The sequence below is a fragment of the Petaurus breviceps genome, unplaced genomic scaffold (assembly GCF_028583685.1).
Source record: "Petaurus breviceps papuanus isolate PSGF00001 unplaced genomic scaffold, PetGlider_PUasm1.0 98, whole genome shotgun sequence".
Taxonomy (NCBI): domain Eukaryota; kingdom Metazoa; phylum Chordata; class Mammalia; order Diprotodontia; family Petauridae; genus Petaurus; species Petaurus breviceps.
Window position 1 is genome coordinate 63,345,212 of NW_027187460.1, and position 25,655 is coordinate 63,370,866.

Here is a 25,655-nt window from a genome sequence, read left to right on the forward strand (position 1 = left end):
GAGATAAATATGGTAGGAAGTATTTCAAGAGGGTAATTTAAATAAAACAGAAAGATTTAAGATACATATTTTCTCCTTTATCCTCTAAAGGTATTTTTCCTGTATCTCTGCCTCATGGTAAAGGAGCCAAAAGACCTGGATTATAGAAGCGAACACAACAGCCATCTTCAAAATATGTGAAAGCAGTCATAAGACGAGTCTTATTCAGTGTGGCTTCAGAGGGCATAATTAGAGCTAGTAAATAGAATTCATAGGGAGGCATATTTTTTTTCAATACAAAGAACAAACTTCTAAGAGCCAAAATTAGTTAAAAATAAAATGGATTTTTTTGAGAGAGAGTTCATTATACTTGGACATATTCAGGGAAGAGAATGGAAGACTGTTAGAAATGTTTTAAAGGGATTTCTTTCATTTGTTAGAGTGGTGGAGAAAACTATATTTAAGGTCCGTTTTCAAATGCTCCATTTCTTATTTTACCATTAGTAAGTTTTATGACCATGGCTATCAGTCAGTCAGCAAGCATGTATTCAGTGTCTGCTATATGCCAGGGACTGTATTAAGTTCTGGGGATATAAAAAAAAAAAAAAGCACAAAAAACACCCTTGCTCTTAAGGATCTCCCAGTCTACTGGGAGGAGAGGAGAGGGGAGGGGACAATTTGTAAAGAAGGAAAGCATTAGTATTAAGGGAATTGGGGAAAGGTTCCTGTAATATAAGATGGAATTTTAGTCAATCAGCTGACTAACATTTATTAAGTGTCCACTATGTGCTAGGCACTGTGCTAAGAGCTGGGGATAAAAGGAAAGGCAAATAATAGGAATACCAGGAGACAGGGATGAGGAAAGAGAGCACTCCAGGCTTGGAGAACACCCAGCGAGATGGGAGAGGAGGCGTAAGAAGATTGCGAAAGTAGGCACTAGTTCCAAATGCCAAACGGAGAATTTTATGTTGTGTTCAAGAGGCAACGAGGAGGTGCAGGAGGTCACTGAAGAGGGCTGGGGGTGGGGTACATGCTTAAACTTTCCTACTCCTAGTTTCCTCATCAGTAAAATGAGGAAATTAGACTATATTATCTCTACAATCCTTTCTGTTAAAAATTTGTATGATTCTATGAAAAATTCATAAGGAAAACTATTTTACTCATTTATTTAAATCTATCAAACTACAAAACAAAAATGCAGCTAATTATATCAGATGAAGAATCTTATAAACAATTGAAAGAGAAAAAAAATGTTCTTTAAGGTAAAGCTTGCCTTCCTAAAATTTCCAGGCTGGAAAGAGTAAAATAACTGTCATCTTTTAGACAGTCACTGCTTCACAGTAATTAGAGGCCTTTCTCAGCAGTAATATCTATTGAAGTACTGTAGGAGATTCTTTTACAGAGAAAGAGATGGGGGGCAGGGGGGTAGAAGAGAGAGAGTGAGGAAAGGGGAGGAGAGGGGAGGGGGAGGAGGACAGGGAGAAGGGAGGGAGAATGAGGGAGAATGAGAGAGAGTGAGAGAGAGGAGAGACTGCCACATCTGAGAAACAGACGAGCAGGAAGTAGAAGACACTTGTTCATCTGTATTTCTGTGACTTTTTTCACTTGGTATTATTTGCAACTGCACTTTCATGTCTGGGGGTAGTGCCAACTTCAGTAAGAATCATATATTATTTTTATCATACTGATTACATGTGTTCACCAGTTTTGCTGTCCAAAGATGCTTACTGTGGTTTACACATGCTTAGTGACAAACTCCAGAGCACGACATTTTCACAGAAAATGTGTTTACTGTGAAATTTCTCCTCAGAAGTATGCTTTTCTTTACAGCTTTGATCCACATGACATCCATAGTCCTACATTTAAAATAATTGCTTTCATTTCCATTATGAAAACCTACTCCTAGATACAATTTGACTACAATTGGAAATGGTAGTCCTAGAACATTCTTAATATTCTTATGTGACTGGAGATTTCGTCAAATTAAGAAGATGAATTAAAACATTTTCAATTGCACTTCTTCAGTTTCATGGTGACTTAATGCTTAGATTCTGTTATTCATCAACACTTCACAGAAAGACTTGATTTGTCTGAATGAATTTTTAAAGCCACAACTGAAGAAAATCAGAAAAACCTGGTTTTGAATATCAAAAGATCCTAAACAAAAAGTATCTCTAGAGGCCCCCCGTCATGCTGCACTTCTATAGATCTGTGCCTGTCCTCACAAAATGCAATTGCGGCTGGGCTAGACACAAAGAGAATACACTTACTGGTAAATGTCCTTCCTAAGGACGGTTCTGCTAAGTGGGTTGTCGGCCTGAGGAGCCATGGCGACAGAGCCGATCTTCAAAACCAGGGTATCTTCTCTTGCGGCCTCAGTAACTGAAACAAAAAAAAAGATAAATCAAGTCAGCCCTATAATGCTGTTTTTGAGCAACAAGGCATACCTAGGAGGCTGTTCTTTGAAAGAAAAATGCAAAATAAGTAGAGAAAAAATAATATAACAAAGAATAGTCCTTTATAGGGCTAGACAAACCCTAGGAGATAAACCATTGCAATATCTAGTGATTTCAAAGCGGTGACTAGTATTTTAGTACATTTTTTTAACAAAACTACGTAAGTGTAATTCATTCTTCCTGCTCATAAGCATTTGTGTTTTATGTAATTTATGCCTAATGAACACTATCTACGCAGTTGCAACCTAGTGTGTGCATGGCAGATACTGGCTTGTTTAATAAATGTTAGGATGATGTTGCTACCAGGCTATAATCTATTAAAGTACAAAAATATCATGGTAATGGTAACACATATTATGACTATCCAATCAACCTATGTGAAATGTTTATTCAATTTCAGGTATTCAGATGACATTCAATTTAGTAGTCATCTATGAAGGACTCCTGTATTTTTGCCCTCCTTACCCTAACAAGTTGTAAACAACTTGAAAATAATTTATTACCACTGTTCAGTACCACTAGTACCAACATCAGTGGAGTCCAATATGGTGGTTTTATACAGGTATCTTAGCCATTACTATCATAGCTAGGGCTTAAGGTTAGGTCTTAGCCTTTGTGCTCTGGGTTCAAAAAGGAGGAAGGGACAGGTTACTTGGATTCTGACCAGCTCATACAAGGCTCAGGAAGTTTCCAGGCAAAATAAATTTTTTGAAAGAATTTTTTAAGCTCTTTCTATAAGATACTTAGTGACATTAATTTGGTTTCATTTCCTTTGAAATCCTCTGCACTTAAACATATTATTCAAAGGCATCCATAAGTTTCAACAGATCATCAAAGGGGTCCATAGCACACACAGGGTGAGGAAATGACATATGAGGTAAACTTAGAAGTTATTTACAACTCCAAAGAGGTTAGGGAGCACCACTGAAGGAGGGTAGGACAAGAAGAATCCTGCTTTTATTTTCTTTGCTTTCAAAAATGCTTCTTCTGCATATTTCTATAACTTATAGTTAATAATTATGGCATAGAATTAGGAAAAATGTTAATAACAACTTTGTAAAAGAATTTATGACTTTTATATTGAAAGAATTTTAAAATGAGTAAACTCTAGATTAACAGGCCAGATCCTGACAGAGTCAGAAAGCAGGATAATAATCTGAGGAGACAACACAAAGAAGTAGATCAACCAGCTCCAGTGATCTGGATTTTTTTTTTTTAATAAGGCCTGAACAAGAGATTATTTAACCACTACTACTTTTCATATGAAGGTTGAAGCATTATCTCTAATTCAATGGCATAATTCAAAGGATCTTTCTTTTTTAAAAGTTCTATGGAATGTGTGTGGGTTTCTTGGTGGACCTTTTAATTTTAGACGAATTTGAGTTTGTTTCCAATGTCAAGAACAGAAGACATGTTTTCCTATTGTGGTTGCTAAAACATTAATTTAACCAAAACTGTTACTATCTCAGCCTTTAAGATTCTATACAGAACATATATGAATGGTGTAAAATTTTTCTCTAAGATCAGAAACACATTCTTCAAAAATAGAGCTATAAAGAACTGACAATAAAAGATGAGAGGGATGTCTTAAGTAGAGTATGCCTACACAAGAACATGCCCTGTATTTACCAACTGTCGTACTCAAAGAATGCAGTGATCATTCAATTAATTCCAGCTGTGACTGAAGTGAAGTCAGCATAGTTTGGCTATGATAAATCAGGAGAAAAAACTAAGAGTAGGAGGAAGTGAAGAGAAAAATTACTAGAGAAAAGAAGACAGATAGAAAAAGAGCAGGGAAAGGAAAAGGTGGAACTATCCTTTTAGGTCAGGAAGGCACAAAAGAAAGGGAAGGGGAAATAAAATGATAGAACTAGGAGTCCTATCTCTCAAGTGTTTCCAAAAAAAGTTTTCTTCAAGCAGGAAAAAAGGATGAATCAGTCAATCAAAAGCCATTTATTGAATGTTTACTGTGCTGTGCTAAAATCTAGGGATAAAAAGAACAGTAAAACAGTTCCTGTCCTCAAGGAGCTCAACATGCAGTGATTAGGCTCAGAAGACACATACAGAGTAGCTGTCATCTCAAAACAGAAAGTACCACCACCTTGCCTGAGAGTGGGGAAAGGGAGCAGTAGGTGCGGCAGGGGTGGGGAACCTGAAGGCCCCTAGCTCCTCCAGTGCTTCCCTTTGACAGAATTCAAATTTCACAGAACAAATTCCTTTAATAAAAGGATTTGTTCAGTGAAACTTGGACTCAGTCAAAAGGCCATACCCAAGGACCTAGAAAACCTCCCACCCCAGACTGTGGAGGATTTGGTGAGGTTTCCTTGAAGACAGGATTTAAGCTGAGTCTCAAAGGAAGTCAGGGAAAGTAAGAAACAGAAGAGAAGAGAGAGATAATTTCTTAAAGACAGAGATGGAAGATGGAATATCCTGTTCAAGGTAGGCCAGTGTAGCTGGAGCATAGAAGGTATACAGTGAAAATAAAGTGTACAAAGGCAGGAAGGATGGAAAAAGGCCACAATGCAAAGGGTTGTAAATGGCAGAGGAATTATAATTGATCATAGCAGTAAAAGGGAGCCACTGGAGTGTACTGAGTAAGGGGCAACGTGGTAAAATCTACACTCTAGGACGCTCATTTTGGCAGCTAAATAGAAAGATTGGAACTATAAAAAAACTCAAGGTAAGGAGTCCATTTATAAGCCATTGCAATGGTCCATGTAAGAAGTAATGATGACCTAAGTTAATGTTGTGGCTGCATAAGAGAAGAGAAGGGGATACTATGTATACATAACATAACATAAACATATACACACACATATAAAATAAACTATATATGTGTATTGATATGTGTGCATATAGTATTCACATATACATATATACATACATACATACATATATATATATATATCTAAATATATGTACAAAACCTGACATGGTCAGAGGTATAGAAATCCATTAAGTGAGTAAAGCTGAGTGAGTAAAATAGTTTACTTGGAATCTGGGAAACCTTATTTGTAAGGGTACAGAGAAAAGTTGGGGAGGAACAATCATAAGGAAGAATGCTCCAAATTACTAATAATGAGAGAAATGTAAATTATAACAATTTTGAGGTTTTGTTCCCACATATCAGATTGTTAAAGATGACAGAAGATACAAATGGCAAACTTTTAGGGGTCATGGGAAGAAAAGTACAATAACGTACTGTCAGTAAACCTATGAATTGGTCCAACCATAGTGGGAAATAATTTGGGAAATAGCCAACATGGAGGAATGATAAGAAGCACTGCAATGGGCTCTTCTCCAGAAACTTCTCCAAAGAGATCTAGAAAATGCACCAGGCTGAATCCTGATGGGGAAATCTAGATAAAGTCAGAGTGAGTCTGTTTTCCAGTCCTGCTTAGCATAGGAAGAATAACAAGGAGTTCGGTGGACAATAGAGACATGTCAGTCCAGGAGCATGCTGAATGCAGAGCATGGCAGTATCTAGGAAATGGCTTTATACCAGGAGAAAACGGAGATCCTAAACCCAGACCAGGGTACCATGAGACCAGGGGTGGGGAACCTGCAGCCTTGAGTCCACATGTAGTTCTCTACATCCTCAAGTGCAGCTCTTTGACTGAAACCAAATTTCACAGAACTAATCCTTTTATTCTGAGACAAAGATGGGAGTAAGCTATAAGCTTTTTTATCTACTTCTCAGTTCCGGGTTACAGAAGATGGCAGACTGAGAAGAGGACTTAAACAGAGGAGAGGTGTTCCCAGTAAAAGAGGCTCTTGGCAGTATAGAAAGGAAGAAATTCAGAATGGTTAAACCTCAGGCTCAAAGCAGGGTCTCATTTTCAACATCTAATCTAGCCTGCAGAGAAATAACCAGAGAAACAATCTTAGACCAAAGGGGAGCCTACAATTCTGCTACTGCTCTGAACTGGCAGTTTTACATGGCTGACATGGACTATACAGCAACAGTCTACAGTTATAAAACCTAGGTCAGGACATTGCAGATTTCAGACCAGTGAGGCAGTAATCAGACTTTGCCCTAGACCAAACCAGTTTGGGAACACTGAAAGCTTGAAGGTACCCCACCTGGCCCTGAGATCCTAAAATGATACAACATTCAATACCAAAGGAAAGCAGCAGTAAGACTAGCCCAAACTTTCCCTCCAGAAGTGCCACAGAGCCCAGCCTTAACATCAAGTCTGAAGTTAGGAAATGGTCTGGAAGAATGGGCAAACAAAAAAGTATCCCACCATAATAGGTTAGTATAGTAGTGGGGATACTCAAGAAGAAATGCAGAAGACGAATTCTAAAACATCTAAAAGCAATGCCTCTCAGAAAAAAAAACAGTTTGGGCACAAATTCAATCTAGAATTTTGGAAGAGATAAAGCAGGAGTTTTTTAAAAAGTTGTAAAATGTTTAAAAATATTTTTATAAATGGAATGAGAGTTCTTGAAGAAAATACTGGAAAAGAAATGAGAGCAATGAAGAAAGAATTGAAAAGAGAATTAAGAGTTTGATAAAAGAGGTATAAAACTTTGCCTAAGTAACAAACTCTTTGAAAATCTGAATGGCCCAAATAGAAGCCCAAAACTCTACCAGACAAGAAGAAACATTAAAAAATAAAATAAAAAGGTTGAAAAAAAAGTAAAGTATCTTATAACAAAAACAAATCACCAAGAAAGTATATTCAGGAGAAAACAATTTAAGAATCATTGAACTACTTGGAGACCATGACCGCAAAAAGATCCTAGACATCACATTTCAAGAAATCTTAAAAGAAAAATGCCCAGATCTCTTAGATTCAGAGGGCAAAATAGACTCAGAATCTATTGGCCACCTCCTGAAAGAAACCTCCAAATGAAAACTCCCAGGAATATCATATCCCAAATCCAGAGCTTCTAAGGCAAAGAAAAAATAATGCAAAAAACCAAAAAGAATTCAAGTACCAAAGAGCCACAATCAGGATCACACAGTATTTAGCAGCCATGACTATAAAGGAGTGGAGAATTTGGTGTATGATATTCCAGAAGGCAAAGTTTAGAGTTTAGAGACAAGAATAACTTACCTAGTAAAATTAAGTATAATGTTACAGAGGAAAAAAAGGATTTTAAAGAAAATAGAATTTTTAAGCATTCCTCATGAAAAGTCAGTTGTAAAGAAGCTCTGAAGTTCAAACAAAATATTGAAGAGAAGCAATAAAAGGTAAACATCAATTAAAAATGATAAAAGGCTAAATGAGGATAAAATGCTACATTCAAATATGGTGAGATGATACATGTGTCCCCTATCATCGTTAGGATTCATAAAGTGAGTCTAATTAGACATGATCTGGGAGTTATTCTATGTCTTGATGATCATAAAAGAACTGAAAGAAGGGGGAAGAGGAATTCATTGGTGGGGAGGCATGAAGGAAAGGAAGGTTAAGCAAAATTATCTCACGTCATCAGGACACACAAATAGACATCTTTAAAAACAAAGAGGAGGGCACTGGAGAGAAGTGGTTGACCCTTAAATTTCATTCTCATCTGAACTGGTCAAAAGAAGGAAGAAAACACACCCCCACACCGCTACACACACACTCCTGGGTAAAGAAGTACTTTCACTCAATAGGGAAACAGGAGGGAAAGGGTAGAAGGAAGGAAGGGGAATTTAGAAGAAAAGTAGCTTAAGGGAGAGATTAGTTCTAGGCAAAACAAATTCTAAGGATGTACAGAAATATCTATACCTCTTCTAGAGGTGGCAAAGAAAGAGAACCTGAAGAGGTATCCACAAACTAGGGAATGGATGAACAAGAATGGTATACAGATGTGATGAACTACTACTATGCTGAAACATCATCAGTATAATGAATACCTGGGATTCCAGAGAACTGATGATGAAACATGCTACTTCTTGGGTGAAGGATTCAAAGTGTAGGAGACAATTAATTTTGCACATGGACAACGTGGAAATTTGTTTTGATTGACCATACATTTTCATACTGATTTGTGTGTGTGTGTGTGTGTGTGTGTGTGTGTGCACTATTTATAAGTGGGAGAGGGGGGAAAATATTAAGGGAGGGAGGTGAGAAAGAGGTTATTAGCCGACTAAAACAAAATATATACTATTCATACACACACACTACACAATACACAGATACATTCAAAAGAAAACTTGGAAACTCTGGTCAACACAATGACAATCCTAATTCCTGAAGAAACATTAAAAGACCAGAGATGAACAGAACATTTGACTTCAAATACAAGAATCAAGAGAAGCATGAAAAGGTAAACGAGAAAGAGAAATCATAAGGAACTTATTAAAGTTGAACTGTTTACATTCCTACATGGAAAGATATTTGTAACTCATGAGACTGTTCTCAGTATTAGGATAGTTGAAGTGAATATACACACATATGTATTATGTACGTATGTGTATTTGTGTTTATATGTGTATATGTATACATAGACATAGGATACAGGATGAATTGAATATGAAGGGATGATACCTAAAAAATAAAACTAAGAAGTGAATGAGAAATATATTGTGAGGAGAAAGGGTGAGATAGAATAGGGTAAATTATCACACAAAAAAGAGGCAAGAAAAAGCTGTTACAATGGAGGGGAAGAGCAGGGAGGTGAAAGAGAATGAGTCAACCTTACTCTCATTGGATTTGGCTTAAGGAGGGAATAACAAACACAGTCAATTGGGTACCTTACCCTTCAGAAAAGTAGGGGAGAAGGGGATAAGAGGGGAGATTACAGAAGGCAGATTGGGGGAGGGGGTAAGTCAGAAGCAAACAGTTTTGAAAAGGGATGGGGTCAAAGGAAAAAATGGAATAAATGGGGGGTGGGACAGGATGGAGGGAAATATAGTTAGTCTTTCACAATATGGCTACTATTGAAATGTTTTGCATAACTACATACATATAACCTATTTATTGAATTGCTTGTCTTCTCAAGGGAGGTAGGTGAGGAGCAAAGAAGGGAGAGAATATGCAACTCAAAGTTTTAAAAACATACGTTAAAAAATTGTTTTTACATATAATCAGGAAATAAGATATACAGGCACTGGAGTATAGAAATCCATCTCAACCTACAAGAAATTAAGGGGTAAGGGGAGTATAGGAGGGGAATAGAAGAGAGAGCATACTGCAGGAAAGGATAACCAGTATGCCTACCATCTTGGGGTAGGGGGTAGGGGAGAGATGGGAAGAAAAACTGGAACTCAAAATCTTGTGGAAAGTAATACTGAAAACTAAAAATATATAAATGTACAAATAAGCACCAAAAAAAAGGTTAGAGCTATATTATAAAATTCATTAAAATTAACGTTTCCCCTCAGTCATTATTGGGGACATACCCCAAGGGGATCAAAGACAGAAGAAAAAATATCATATGTGGATCAATGGAAAAGCATTTATTAAGCACTTACTGTATGATAGGGACTATGCTAGGGGCTGGGGATACACAAACAAAAACAAAAAAGTCCCTGCACTCAAGAGTTTATATTCTAAAAAAAAAAAAAACATGTACACATATAAGTATAGACAAAATAAAAGTAAATATAAGTGATTAAATACAAGGAAATCACGGAGTAAGGATACTAACAGTCCTCAAAGTTCATGTGATCTCAGGTTGTATTATGAGAGTCATAGTGTCTAAGGCAAAGGAAGTTTTAGTTCTGCTGTACTCCACACTGTTGAGATTTCTGGAATATTGTGTTCAATTCTGCATTGTAAACACTTATACTTGTTGATTTAATTTTATTTGTTAACTCCATACGATACTGATACAATAGAGAATGTCCAGAAAAGGGCATCCAAGCTGGTGAAAGGCTTCTACATAATTTCCTTTTGAGGAGTATTTGAAGGAAATGGGGATGTTTACCCTAAAGAAGAAAACACTTATGGGATCATGATTATGCTATTTGGCCCAAAATGGCAGGAGTAGGACTTAATGTGTGGAAACTGCAAAAAGGAAAATTAAGAGTTTATTTAAAGAAAAAATCCTTCAGAGTTATTTAAGTAGGGTGTGCTGTCTCCAGAGGGAATGAAGTCCTGTTCACCAGAAGTCTTCAAGGAAAAGCTGGATGATCCCTTTGTCAGGCATGCTATCAAGTAGGCACTTGCTCAGATGTGGACTGGACTACATTATTTCTTTTTTTTTTCAAATGCTTTATTAACTTATGATTTACATCATTCATTTCCGCCAGATTTTGAGTTACAAATTTTCTCCCTGTTTTTCCCCTACCCACCACCCCAAAATAGCAGTGCCACAGGATATCCCCTCCTCCAATCTGCTCTCTCCCATATTTTCTCATACCCCTTTCGACGTTTCCAATGGATCTCTATGCCCCAGTGCCTGTATAACTTACTTCCCAATTACATGTAAAATAGTATTAATAATAGTGTATATATATATTTGATTTTAAAACTTTGAATTCCAGATTCATTCCCTTTCTCCCTTGTCACCCACCCTGACTGGGAAGATAAGCAGTTCAGTACAGGTTGTATATGTGTGGCTAATGCAAAACAATAACATAGTAGATACATTGTAAAAGACTGATGATATCTCCCTCCCTCCTATCCCAACTCCCACTTGTTCTATTCTCTGCTTTGATTTCGTCCCCTTTCAAAAGTGGGTGCTTCCAACTTCCCTCCCCCCAGCCTGCTCTTCCTTCCATCATCCCCCCTCTCATCCCCTTCCCCCTCTACTCTCCTGGAGGGTGAGATACCCTATTTAATGTGTATGTCATTCCCTCCTCAAGCCAAATTCAATGGGAATAAGGTTGACCCATTCCCTTTTGCCTTCCTATTCTTCCCCTCCATTGTAACCATTTTCCCTTGCCTCTTCTGTATGAGATAGTTTACCCCATTCTGTCTCTCCCCATCTCCTCACATTATATTCCTCTCTCACCTCTTAATTTCACCTTTTAAGTATCATCCTTTCCTGTTAAATTGGTCCTGTGCCCTCTATCTATGTATACTTGTAAACATATATACACATTCATATATGTATTCATATGCCCATATACCCTCATATATATATTTCTATTCCCTTCAACTACTGAGAAAAGTTTTATCAGTTACAATTATTGTTTTTCCATGTAGGAATGTTAATAGTTCAACATTGATAAGTTCCTTATGATTTCCCTGTTTACCTTCTCATACTTCTCTTGCTTCTTGTATCTGAATGTCAAATTTTCTATTCAACTGTTTTTTTTCAGCCAGAATGCTTGAAAGTCCTCTATTCCACTGAATAACCATATTTTCCCCTGAAACATGATACTCAGTTTTGATGGGGAGGTGACTCTTGGTTTTAATCCCAGCTCCTTTGATCTCTGGAATATCATATTCCAAGCCCTTCAATCCCTCAGTGTAGAAGCAGCCAGATCCTGGGTTATCCTGATTGTGTTTCCACAATATTCAAACTGTTTCTTCCTGGCTGCTTGTAATATTCTCTCCTTAATCTGGGAATCCCAGAACCTGGCTATAATATTCCTAGGAGTTTTCTTTTTGGGATGTTTTTCAGGAGGTGGTTGTTGGATTCTTTCAACCTCTATTTTGCCCTCTGGTTCTAAAACCTCAGGGCAGTTTTCTTTGAGAACTTCCTGGAGGATGATTTCTAGGTTCTTACTTTGATCATGGCTTTCAGGTAGTCCAATAATTTTTAAATTATCTCTCCTGGATTTATTTTCCAGGTCAGTGGTTTTTCCCATGAGATATTTCACATTGCCTTCTATTCTTTCATTTATTTGGATCTGTTTAACAGCATCTTGATTTCTCATAAAGTCATTAGTTTCCATTTGCTCCAATCTAATTCTGAAGCAATGATTCTCCTCACTGAGCTTTTGAGATTCTTTTTCCATCTGGCAAATTCAACTTTTTAAGGCATTCTTCTCCTCATTGCCTTTTTGAGCCTCTTTTGCCATTTGAGTTAGTCTATTTTTCAAGGTGGTATTTTCCTCAGCCAGGCTGTTGACTCTTATTTTGTAATTTGCTTGCATTGTTCTCATTTCTCTTCCCAATTTTTCCTCCACTTCTCTTATCTGCTTCTTAAGGTCCTCTATGGCCTGTAACCAGCTCGTATTTTCCTTTGAAGCTTTTGGTGCAGGAGTTCTGACTTCACTGTCTTCCTCCAGTTCCATACTTTGCTCCTTTTTGTCCTCAAAATAGGAGTCTAATGTTGGAATCTTCTGTCTGCTTTGTTTCCTTTGCCTGGTCATGTTGCCCCTCAGTCACTTGACCCCTGGGCTTTTTGCCACAGTAGGACTCTGCCACCAGACAGAGGAGCTTTTGTCCCAAAAGCTGGGGTTTTCTCGGCGCCAGAGATATTAGATGGGTGCCCTGTCTGAGGTCTCCATGTGCTCTGGCAAGCTTGACACACACCCCAGGACCTCCACCCTAGACTGCAATCCAGATCCAAGAAAGTTAAAGCAAGAGCAATTACCCCTCAGACTGGTGCTTGGTCCCCTTACGCTCTGCAGTCCAGGAGGTGAAGCTGCCACGTGGTGCTGTCTGGCTATGCCGGGGTCTCAGTAGCTTCTTGCCCTGGGGGCAAAAGCTGAAGCACTCCCAACTACTGGGTCCCAAAGTCCAGACTGCACTGACCTCTCACTTTGTCCTTCCCTTCTATGTGTTGATAAATCTGGAAAGAGCCACAGCTGCTGCTGATCTGGAGTCCCTCCGGCTGGCAGCGGCTGGTCAGGCCTGCCCTGGGGCTAATGCCTTGGCATGGGGCTGGGCTCGGCTCCCAGAGCGCTGTCCTGGCTGATTCCTGCTGGCCTGCCAGGCTGTCCTCAGTGGGAGGTTAGCTTCTCTGTGTCATTTTGTGGGTTCTGCAGCTCCAAAATTTGTTTAGAGTCCCCTTTTTACATGGATTGGGGAAGGTGGAAGCCTGAGCCACGGGGAGGTCCTGCTTCTACTCTGCCATCTTCTCTACATTATTTCTTATAACTCTGAAATTGTGTGAATGTTTTCTTCCTTTTTTTCTTTATAGAACCATCTTTCATTGATACTGTTATATAACAAAGCAGCATGAATATTTTAGGTTGAAATATCATACTCATTTTTGTCAAAGTAGATATTCCAAAATACTGCTTGTTCTAGCCTTTGCTTGAAGACATCTACGTTAAACACCCCAAGTTCTTTCCTTTCTTTCGATGATGGTGTGTTTCTGTCAATGACTGGTCATCAATCCTTAATGAGAAACAGTTATTTCTTGTACCTACAACTTTAAACAATTTGTAGAAAGCTTTGGGCATTTACAAAGAGCTAAGTTTCATGCCAGAGGGAGCACCAATAAATTGGTTGGTCACTTCTGTCTGAAGTGATCAGATTTTGGTGAACAGGTTGGGAGAACACCTTTTTGTCTTCAGGGCAATTTAACAGTTTAACTAAAGGACAGGCACAGCAGAACCTTAAACCACTACTCTGAAAGTGGTAAATGTAGTAACTTGACAGTAACTTATAAATGGTAACTATAAAATAGAGACTGACCCCATAAGCCACACATACAGAGGGGGAAAAATATGCATCCTTTTGTCCCTAGATCAATGTCTATTAAGAGCTCCATAGATGGCCAAATTCCTGCCAAAGAGGGTCCCAACAGATTTTTAGTACAGCTGAGTCACTTAACAAGGAAAATTTGATCCACATGTGAAATAAAGTCTTGTTGCCAAAATTAAGTACTTGGGCACGTAAATAGCACCTAGTGTACAGTCCCAGGAGCTCCCCAATAACTGCTTAGGAAGCACTCAGGCACCTGAATTTGTCAATTATGCTAAAAGGCTTAAGGAAAGAATAGCTTTTAAAAATAATACAACTAGTATCAAGATTTGATTCTGCAACTGAAACTTATTTTGCTGAGGAAATTTACTCATTGTCGATGATAATAAAACTAAAAAGGGATACCAATAATTTTGCAATATGGTTCATGAGTTATTGTTTTTGTAATTATTATGGTTAAGCAGACCTATACAAATGCCAATTTAAATCAGGAAATGAAGAGACAATGTGGATAAAAATAAGATATGCAGATTATTTTTGTCTTGTAATTTAGAATGAAAACAAAATGATTCAGGTAACTTCAGACACTCATTGTTTAAGAACAAAACTCAATTTTATTGCAAAGTAGTTCTCTATTCCTTGCACTGTCATATAAGTGTCATTAACACATGTTAAGACTAAGAACCCACTTAGTGAAGAACATATAGTAGATGACCAGAAAATGTTATCACACTGAATGAATAGCTTTTTTCATATTTAGGAAGGAGAAGCAGGGGCAGGGGGATGGTGGTGGAGAATAAACATTTATATAGCACCTACTGTGTGCTAAACACTTTTTACAAATATTACCTCACTTGATTTTTGACTAAGAAAATTTATGGTTATTTCTGGATCACAGTTAAAGCATTTCACTACTGTCTACTAGATGCTACAAAGAATGTCCATCAATAGCTTTTTAGTTGATTGCTACATGCATTCATTGACTGAACAAATATTTATTTGGAATTATGTGCAATAATACACTCTGAGACGTGCTTACTAAATACCCAGCATCTCCTAGGCAACAGTACTCAAATGCCTTCAATGAGCTAATTTCTCTTCATGTTTTCTTCCCTATACTTCAATGCAATTTTCTTTTTTTTTCCTTTGCTTTTTGGAGGGCAGTTGGGGTTAAGTGACTTGACCAAAGTCACATGTCTAGTAAATGTGTCAAGTGTCTGAGACTGGATTTGAACTCAGGTACTCCTGACTCCAAATGCAATTTTCTCTAACACATTGCTGACAATTTACTCTCTAGTACAATATTTGGAAAATACCTATTGTATTGTACTGGGTACATGCCAGAACATCTGAGAAAACTGAATGTTTCAATTTAAGATTCAAAAATCTGAAACTTCTCTTTTTTGCTTTCAAGTATAAAACTTTTGTTTCATAATCTGCAATGCCGGTGACTTCAGAATGCTTAGTGTAGGTAACTTCCTGGAAATGACATCCTTAACTTCTAGATTCATTAAAATCTTAACTGGGTTTTTTGAAATGTGGCTAGCAAGAGGTCTATTTAATTATAATTTCCATTCAAGTGGTAAATTTCTCTGCCTTAGATTTAGTGAAATGCAGCTACAAACAATGTAACATCATGCTATTTCTTGCTTTAATGGGATACCCTACTCTTTTCCCCAAAGAACAATAAATCTTCCTTGCCAAAAAAGCCAAACTACTTCTGTTTTCTTACTGTCTTTTCTCTATTCCCAGCTGGAAAATTGTAGAAGTTACTGGCTACAAAGTAAAGCGAATGAACTCTGCCTGTTTGCATCTATCTCCACTTGGATTATGAAAAAATGTTTCTGTGATTTTCAAATTGTTTCCTTATGGGACGTTACCATATATAAAAATCTTTACCTATGTAATTGTATTGTACATTAATGTAACATCAACAAGTCATTAAATTTGCACATTCTAGAGACTAATAGACATGCACAGAGTAAGGGTCATTGTATCTGCAAGATACAGGCAATGCCCACAATTCACTGATGAACTCATCATCATTTAACAAAGGGCCACAACTTCATATGGGCAAAAGCTGTGGGCAATCTGAATTTCACCTGACAATGATCTATCTACTTTAACACATGATCTACAAGAGAACCCTATTTTTAAAAATGAAGGCTGCAAATACATGCAAGCGTCCAAATTTAATGCACAACATACAGATCAACAATTCAAATCTAAACACCTTCATAATTCAGGAATGATGAAACTAGATAGAAAACCATAATAAAGAGCTATATATTTTAAAAATCATTACCATAAACCTCACTGATGTTTTTTTGTGACAGACGCAATGGAAAGACACTGAGAACAACAGGAAAAAGGAGGGTGTGTCAGTGCTGCCCTGACACTTATTATCAGATAATGCCTATGGGTAGGTCTGATTGCTCACTTTAAACTCACCTTCAAATCACACACACACCTGTCAAAAAACCAAAAATCACTTCTTGTTACCTCAGACAGTACTTCTCAGTTTCATTTTATCTTTGGGCTGGTGCATTACAGGAGAATAACAGAATCATAATATTTTAGATCATGAAGGGAATAATAGAATGGTGCAGTAGCTAAAATTGTGGGATTACAGTTAGGAAGTTGAATTTAAATCCCTCTTTAGACAATACTAGAGGTGTGGCTTTGGGCAAATCACTTAAGCCCTAGGTTTCCTCATCTATAAATACAAAGGGGTTAAACTAGATGGCCCCTAAGATTCCTTTTAAATATGCTCTAAATTTATGATCCTATGAGGTCATACTGTTAAATCACCTTGTTTAACATATAAGTAAACTGAAACTAAGGGAATGTAAGTGACTTGGCTACTAAATGGCATGGCTGGGACTTGCAGCTAAGCCTCTCCCAGAAGTGTTCTTTCCACCATAGCATATTACCTCTCATAGTTCTCTTCTCCCTACCTATGACTTCATCTCAGCTCTTTCAGGTGCTTCTACTGATGAGCTAGAGAGCTAGAAATTAACAGTTAGGAGATGATGGGGCAGTCATCTGGTACAATAGATAGAACTCAGGTCCTGGAGTCAGGAAGAGATGAGTTCAAATTCAGCTTCTGGTACTTACTAGCTGAGTGATCCTGGGCAAATCACATAACCTCTATTTGCCTCAGTTTCCTCATCTGTAAAATGAGGATAATAATAGATTATTATATCTATAAAAATATATTATCTATGTGTGTGTATGTGTGTGTGTGTATATACATACATATGAATGATACCTAACTCCCAAGGCTGTTAGGATCAAATGAGATACTTATTGTAAAGCCCTTAAGCACAGTGCCTGATTACAGAGTGCTATTTAAATGTTAGCTATTATTATTACTACTAATGGGAATCATCAATTTAATATAACAGAAATTTTAGGAATCCAGTGGGAAAATGAGATGAAGTTGTAAACACTGAAGTATCCTCATGCCTAGACCAGTGTTTTATACAAAGTAGACATTGCTTTGCTGAATGAATGGCAAATTACTTAATTTTGCAAATAAGAATTAAGATATTCTTATTTTTCTCATTTTTACTACTACTATTTTGTACTGCCACTATTGGTCAACTCATACATACATACATATGTGTGTGAGTGTGTGTGTGTGTGTGTGTGTGTGTGTGTGTGTGTAAAATCTAACCTCTGGAATCAAGAAAAAAGAATGAGACAAATGTTTCTGGGAAAATGGGGGAGTAGGTCAGAAAATTCCAAGCTCTCCAGATTACTCCCCCAAATGAGATAAAATAGTGCCTGGGGACTAATAGAAAAGTAAAAATAAATAAGAGTACGGTTAGAACAGTTGTCTTTCTAGGACAATATGTGAAGAAAAACCCCAGAACAAGATTTGGTCCTATGAAGAATGAGCACCTACAGAAAAGTTCCACTTAAACAAGCTGTGAGTCCTGGGGTTAGCTGGGTTGGGAACCTGCCTCATCCCCTTCATAGGAACTTTTATCCCCAGGACAGTGAGGGGAGTTGAGTGTCTGAGACTGGGAAGATTAAAGAAACCTCTGCTGTAAAGGAACACCAGAGCTTGCTGTGTTGTAGTTTTGGGTGAGAAGGAACCAGCACAGGCCCAATGAATGCAGAAGCAGTGGGATGGGGACTCAGTAGGCTGTGGGCACTTACTGGAGGCTGAAGTTCTTGGGTACAGTTCCAGGTCAGAGGGAAGAACTAAAGGAAGATCTGGGGCCAGAGATGTCATCCCCCATATCCCAGGGCTAGAGGTGATTACAAAAATAAAGCTGCTACAAATGTTTTAAAAATGAGCAGACAAAGAAGAAAGAATTCAACTATCTCCAGAGCAGGATGCTGAGTGTATCCAGATCATACAACACAATGGGCAAGAAACTTAACAGAAAGATAAGAAAATATGAAAGGTAGCTGTGGAAGGGAAAAGGTTAAAATAAAATTCATATAGACTCAAAAAAATTCTGTATACATTACCTCCAACAGCAGGCTGCATTTCCTCAGTTTTGGGGAAAAAAACTCTTATTATACTAGTGTTGATATAGATCAGAGGCAGGTTGCGGGAGGTCAGAGTATGAGTCCTCATAGGCTGACCTGGAGATTTTCTTTTCACCTGTTGAGTTCTTGGTAGTTTTGCTTGAAAAATGCTTGCAATTGCATTAAGTAAAGGAAAACAGAGAACAACATCAAATGCTTGTGCAGAAAGGAGAATCTCATGAAGAAAGTGAGGTGAGCCATCCGTTAAGCCTTCACATAACTTATGGAAACTTTTTCGGTCGCTCCTTGATGTTAACTTATGCCGTACATTTTTGGTTACTGCTTTTGTATATGTAAGAGAGAGAAATCCATGCTGCTGATGTGAGCCATCTAAAAGTTTTGAAGTTGTCTGTCTCAAAAAAAGGAAATCACAGTGAAAATTCTGTTAGAAGAAAAGCTTGAACATTTCCAAATAGGGAACCATTACTATTAGCTTTCAGCTCTCTCATTTTATCCCCAATTCACCTTGAACATCCTTTTACTGAGTCCCATTATTTACTGAGTCCCACTAGAAAAGGCTTCTGACCATAGTCTAGTGCACTACTGAATTTATATGATCTCATTTAAATATGCCAATGGATCAATGATCTATAGGATCCTATTTCCTATATCCTTAAATATCAAGTAAGGATATTTAAGATAAAAAGAATAAGGTGTTCAAGAATAGGTGCTATCATAGGAGTTAGAGTTGGAAGTAATCTTAGACACCATCTAATTCATATCCCTTATTTTTACAGGTGAGAAAAAGTGAGGCCTAGAGAGGTTAAGTGACTTGGTGAAGGTCACACAACTGGCAGAAATCTTTGAATTATATGGTGAAGATTGGGTATTGTAAAAGCCAGAATCATTAATGGTAAACAGAGTGAGTTCTCAAAAGATTCAAAAACTAGAGCTGTGCTCCCTTATCTTTTGTGATAAGTAGAGAGTCATGGAACATTCCTGCTTGCCACAGGCAAGAAAATATATCTTCCCCTCTATCATTTAAATTCTTGATAAAGAATATTCCTTGGGTGCCATGTGACAAAATTAATAAAGTATTCTTAATTTTTAAATTTTATCCTTAACAATTATTATTATCTATATAAGTAGCTGTTATATGCTGTCATGTATATATATGTATATATATACATATATATGTATATATATATTAAGCTCACTAATGAATCATATCTTTAAGGCATGGAGAATTCATTTTTCTTCCCAGTTATGGTGATGAAATTATATTGAATTACCTTGCCTGCTTCCTTTTTGAGCAAAAGCATGTATTTACAAGGTAGATAACTGGGCAAAGGACGCTGATTGAGGTTACAGAAAAAAAAAAAAAGATTTTCCTCTAGGTAAAGCCTAGTTATTTTATTAGAAGAGATAATGATGCCTAGGAATAGAAAGGTCATAGCACCTCTGTACTCTGTCCTAGTCAGAGTAGACCACTAGAGTACTCTGTTTAATTTGGGCATCTCACTGAATGAAAGTCTTGCCAAAGAGAATGACAGTTGCAAGATTATGTTATGTGAGGATCAGGTGGAAGAAAGGAAAATATTTAGCCTTCAGAATAAAATAAATAGAGGCAGCTAGGTGGCGCAGTGTGTAAAACACCGGCCCCAGAGTCAGGAGGACCAGAGTTCAGTTCTGGCCTCAGACATTTTAACACCCACACAAAAAAACTAGCCGTGTAACCTTGGGCAAGTTACTTAACCCCAACTACCCTCCAAAAAAAAAAAGAATAAAACAAATATAGGGGAACTCTGATATCCTTTTTCAAGAATTTGAAGAGTTGCCACAGGGAAGGAGGATTTGGCATGTTCTTGGGTTCAAAAGGAAGAACCAGGAATAATGGATGAGAATTGCAGAGGCAACTTTAGGCTTGATTTCAGGAGAAAAAAAAAACACCTCAGCAATTAGAGCTATTCAAAATACAGCTTCTGCTGTAGGTAGAGTGCTTCCCCTTACTGAAGGTTTTCAAGCAAAAACCTTAGCCACTAATACAGTCTAAGGTAAAGCAGAGAGAGGTTCTTAACTTGGTGACTGTGAACTTTCTCACCCCTAATATTGTGATAAATGTACTTCAACATAATTGGTTTCCATACATATTTTATTTTATGTGTTTAAACACATTATTCTGAGAAGGAATACATATACTTTACCAGACTGTCAAAAGGATCCAAAACACACACACAAAAATAAAGAACCTCTTTTGTGTAGAGGGAATTCTTTTTCAGATATAAACTAAACTAGAAAGGCCCCTGAGGTCCCTTCCAACTCTGAAATATTATGATGCTACATTTTCTACCAGCGATATACTAAAATAGCTGCTTGGCATAGTAACAAAACATAAGTATTTTAAAAGTAATTTTCATTTGCAATCATATTGTTTGCAAAATCTCTTATCTCATGTTAATAAACTATATACTCCTCAGGTATAATAATCATTACTTTCAAATATACAAAAAACATTTGGTTCAGGATGAAAAAGCATGCATTTGTAACTACTTTAATATTTCTCAGGAATAAAAAATTCAGATAATGATTTCCAAAATGCATATAATAAAAAATGGCAAAATATTTTACAAATGAGATAAAATTTCAGGTAGTGTATGCTTCAATATATGAAAGAGCTGCTCCAAAAAGTTTCTGTATGCCAATTCCTATATAATGAAACCTATTTTCCCCCACTGGCTTCAAATATAAAATCAGAGTTGCAATATGACTGAAAACATTTTTTTCCTCCCAGAAAAAAATGATATCAGTTGGATTAGGGGAAGGATGTAGAAAGAAAGCAAGATAAGCAGCAAAGCAGAAAAGAGTCTGTACCACTGTCAATCCATTACCTGAAAACCTGTTCCGTGTCCACTTTTGCTCCCCAGACTGCTGCCTGTTACCCCGTGACCCAGGGACAGAAGCACATTTAGCATTGCGGCCACTGCCATTCCTGTTCCTTCTCTGCCTCCACTGGCATATGGACAAAGTCCTTTTTTTTTTCTTCTAATAAGAAGTATGGCCATGAATGGTATCATTTTGAGACTTGGTAGAGAAATGATGGTGTAATTTCATGAAAAAATCTCACTCTTGTCCCTATACCAATGCTGCCGGTATCTCCTCAGAATAGTGCTCCTCTAATTCAGGGTTGGGCTGGCCCTCTCTTCTACTTTCTCCTTCTAGCTCTACCTCACTCATTTCTTCTTCTGTTCTACGCTAATAGACAGAAGCCCTCGTAAATGACATAAAAGCAGGGGAGCATCAGGAGCAGGCTAGGTCACAATGACCTCTCAGGAGGTGGTAAGAAGCAGTGCCTGGAGGAACAGGGACACGATATGTGTGTCGTAAGTCAATGTGTGTGTGTGGTGTGAAGACAGACAAGGAAGGTTTTTCATGTCCAAGTATCTCAAAAAATTGCTTATTCTTAAAAATTGATTATGCAGTTTTTAGCAGTACAGTGTCTGTGTAGAACTAGGTCAGGAGAAGGGCCAAAATGGTACTTCAGGCAAAGGAAATTTCAAAATTTCAAAACCATTTTACAGATCACAGATTGAATTATTTTCTACCTTGCATATGATATTAACACAAAATTGTACTTGTTGAGTGTTACTGCAAGGAATATCAGGACCTATTTGATGGGCAAAATTTAGCATTGCCAATTAGATGCTCTTACATAAATGACTGAAGCTTCATCAATAGCAGATGTTGCATGCTTGAAATAGAATTAAATGTTCTTTTAACATATGAATATTTTAATTTGGTAAAACTATCACTTAAACATACTGATTATTGTACTACAGATGTAAATGTATTTTATGTAAGAATATATAACAATGTTTCATATGGATACAGACATGGAAGAAAATAAATCAAACAGAACTTCCATTAACATGAAAGTGATTTTATAATAAATCTACTTCAGAATTAAAGGAAAAAAAACATTCAAACCTTATAGTGTTCTGGAAAAATCTCAAAAATGAAATTATTTCTTTTCCTACTGACCCAGAATATACTATGTAAGCAGGCATCCAGACATTTTAAATAACACTGATTTTTTTATGCAAATGCATTATTGTTCTTCTGAATCCAAGACTAATAAAATTTTAACACTTGGATATTTTTATCCAAGTGTTATCCAGGATACATTTTTAGTAGATCTCTGCTATATTATTGAAAGCTCATTTCTATAAACATATTGAGATACATATGCATATATATACATGTATATTATATATTACTATTATATATCACTCACTACATTACTGTGATAAACATTTAATTTAATTACACATATATGTGTATATGTGTGTAATATTAGGGCAAATACAATAAGAAAAAAAAGGTAGGTCACATCTGCTGATAAAAAAGGTAGTGTAGATGTCCCTCAAAGTCCCTCACTAAACAAAAGAACAAAGCCCATAGAATAAATATTTAAGGAAAAATATTTCCATACAAACAATTCGTATATAATACCAAAATATTTATGGATATTCCACTTTTAACAATGCTTATTAAACCAAACTGCACTTCAAATCAATATGGTCTATCTAGCTATATTGCTATACTGAGTTTCTACTACTCAAGTAACTGCTATTCCAGCCTTTGGAAGTTACCTGTCCTTATTCCAGGATAATCCTTCTTTCCATTTAGTAACAATGATATGTGTATATTTGTCTTTATTTAAGAGAGCACTGAGTAAAATGCTGTTGGATAATGGTAGTAAGGGCAAAAGTACAACAGGGATGAAATGGTCAGCTTTTAAGTCAGGTATACAAATGGCAATGACAAAAAATCACGAGTGATTGCTGCTTATCTGTTTATAATTTATATCTGGTATTGGAAGGTACCACACATGTTTTTGCAATATATTTATCTTTCTAATTATTTTTCTTAAGGTTCAGGTCAAAATTAATTTTGTGCTCTCTGAGGATGGAGTTTATGAAGAGACATCCCAGAACAGAAGGAGACTGGATTGCAAAGAGAAGTCAATTCAGAATATACAAATTTGTTGTGGACATTTCATAGTAGTTGACATAATGCAGATTAAAATTGAGAAATGACCATATTTTGCATAGATAATTAAATCTATTTTATAGGTCACTGTTAATGGAAGTTCTGTAGAATAAATTTTAAATGATTTCTTACAGAAGGAAAGAAGCCAGAGAAATTACTGAAAGGGTCCTGCTTGCAGATGGGTCGAACCAACAAGGTGCGTCTGTTCAGCTTGTCAGTACAGGAAAGGAAGACACCTCCATATTGCCCCAGAGACCAACACTCTTCCCCAAGGCTTGAGGTGATGTACGGGAGGAAAGAGGGTGGAGAGACAAAAGCAATAAAAAGCCATAAGCAAAAAATTCACATAGATTTAAAATTCTGCTTAAGTCTGCACAGCTGCATGCCTCTGTTTGATATGGCCTCAATCTGGACCATCTTCTGCAAATATACAGTTAATGGAATTAAAAAGAAAAGATTTTAGTATAAAATTTCCACTTGCAATTGAGAGTAAGAAACAATCCAGCATGAGATTAAGCATATGAAATGGTGAGAATAAATAATTCCAAGGAGCCTATGTGATAGAAGTCAATAGAATATTAATTAATGAAAGCAACCCTATCTTGATTTTCATCAAATGATTGCAAATTTGTTAAATGAGGAAGATGTTGACAAACTTTAAGCAGCTTGAAGTGATACAAAATGGATTTCAAATGTATAAAATCATTTTGAGGTAAGGGTTCTAGTTCTGTAATCATTCCTGCTGCATTGAAGAACAAATATATACAGTTTTATGATAAATCACTATTCTTAAAAATTATATTTACTAAATGAGTCTCACCACTGGTTTTTCTTTGCACTGAAGAAATATTCCTTCAAAATGTCCTGACTGCCAGCCTTCACCTGGCCTGGAAAACAGAGGTTAACCTTATCTATTCTCTGTAATTTTTCTGAGTTCACAGAATTTAACCATAAAAATTATATTTCAAGTAGTTATAACATTAATAACTGCCATCCGGAAGTGAAAAATCAATTAGACAAAACAATCAACAAAGTAAAATTATGTAGGACAGATACTTAAAATTCTTTATAAACTTAACAGCAATAACATGAACAAACCACCATTGATGTTATACTCAATGCTTCAAGAAAAAAAATCAAAATGTATGAAAAACAATGAACTATAATGAAAAAAAATGTGTAAGAAGTATTTTGTTGAAGATACAACTCGTTAGGAATGAATTCCACTACCAAATACTGGATTGTAAAAAAAGCAATTATCTGCATATTACCTATTCCATAATCCTATTATAACCTACCATAATATAACATCTATATGTATTTTAAAAAATATTCCTATTAAAAGAAAATTATTTTATTATTATATATTTTAAAAGACATGACATCTCACTCTTAGAAGAGGAGTATGCTTAATGTGCATGAAGTATAATAAAAGTCATATACCTTTCTCATAGAATCAGATATTTTAAAAATAAAAAGGCTAAGATTTTTTGCCATGTGATACATATTTATGCTACTTGAACATATAGAAAAAAAGATACTTTTAAAGTCAGAAACTCTTAAGTTAAAATCTATTGGAAATGAGATACAGGACTATTTAAAACAAGAGTCTTTCATTCATTTAAAAAAAGTGTATTGGGCAAGGGGGAAGGAGTTTCATTCAAATATTCAACTGCCATACTCAGACCTGATATCGTTACTATAAATATGTAGTTCTCAAAAACAAACCACTCTTGAATTTAGTCATCGTTTAGATGGGGCATTTATTATGGAAAGCCCAAGTTATTCTTTCAGTGAATAAATATTTAGACCATTTAGATCTCACTGAAACAGAGAAGGGAAGTCATATTTGGTATTTTATGGGAGAGGATGAAAAGAGAAAAAAAAGAATAAAAAATTGAAGAAGGTGAAGAAAAGAAATAGAAAAATATGCCTGTCAATAAAGAAAACTTCTACTCTTGGATAATACAGAATTCTTAAGGTCAAGGGAAACAGAATGAAAATAATTTTATCAACAATGAAATATGGAGCTACAATCCCCTGGACCTGTGACGGTGAGGAACTGCTAACTTGTAAATATCAAAAAAAAAAAAAAAAAAAAAAAAAAAAAAAGGCAATAATGAAATTCCCTTAAATTTCTTAGGGATAAGACCTGAAAAAAAAAAAAAAACAAATAAAAATTAAATAAAATTCTCACAAA

General features: G+C 36.4%; 1 protein-coding gene across 8 annotated transcripts in view; it reads right to left on the reverse strand.

Annotated features, from left to right (window-relative positions):
• VPS13B (vacuolar protein sorting 13 homolog B) overlaps positions 1–25,655 on the reverse strand; it is a 1,080,499-nt gene that overhangs the window by 462,939 nt on the left and 591,905 nt on the right. For 6 of the 8 annotated variants that reach the window (XM_069081095.1, XM_069081089.1, XM_069081092.1 and 3 more), the window contains 3 exons: positions 23,588–23,729; positions 18,407–18,815; positions 2,250–2,361 (listed from right to left, as the gene is read on the reverse strand). In XM_069081095.1, coding sequence (XP_068937196.1) covers positions 2,250–2,361; positions 18,407–18,815; positions 23,588–23,729 — 663 coding nt within the window. Of the gene's footprint in view, positions 1–2,249; positions 2,362–18,406; positions 18,816–23,587; positions 23,730–24,275; positions 24,343–25,655 lie in introns of all 8 variants that reach the window. The other 2 variants (XM_069081093.1, XM_069081090.1) reach the window with 1 other exon arrangement.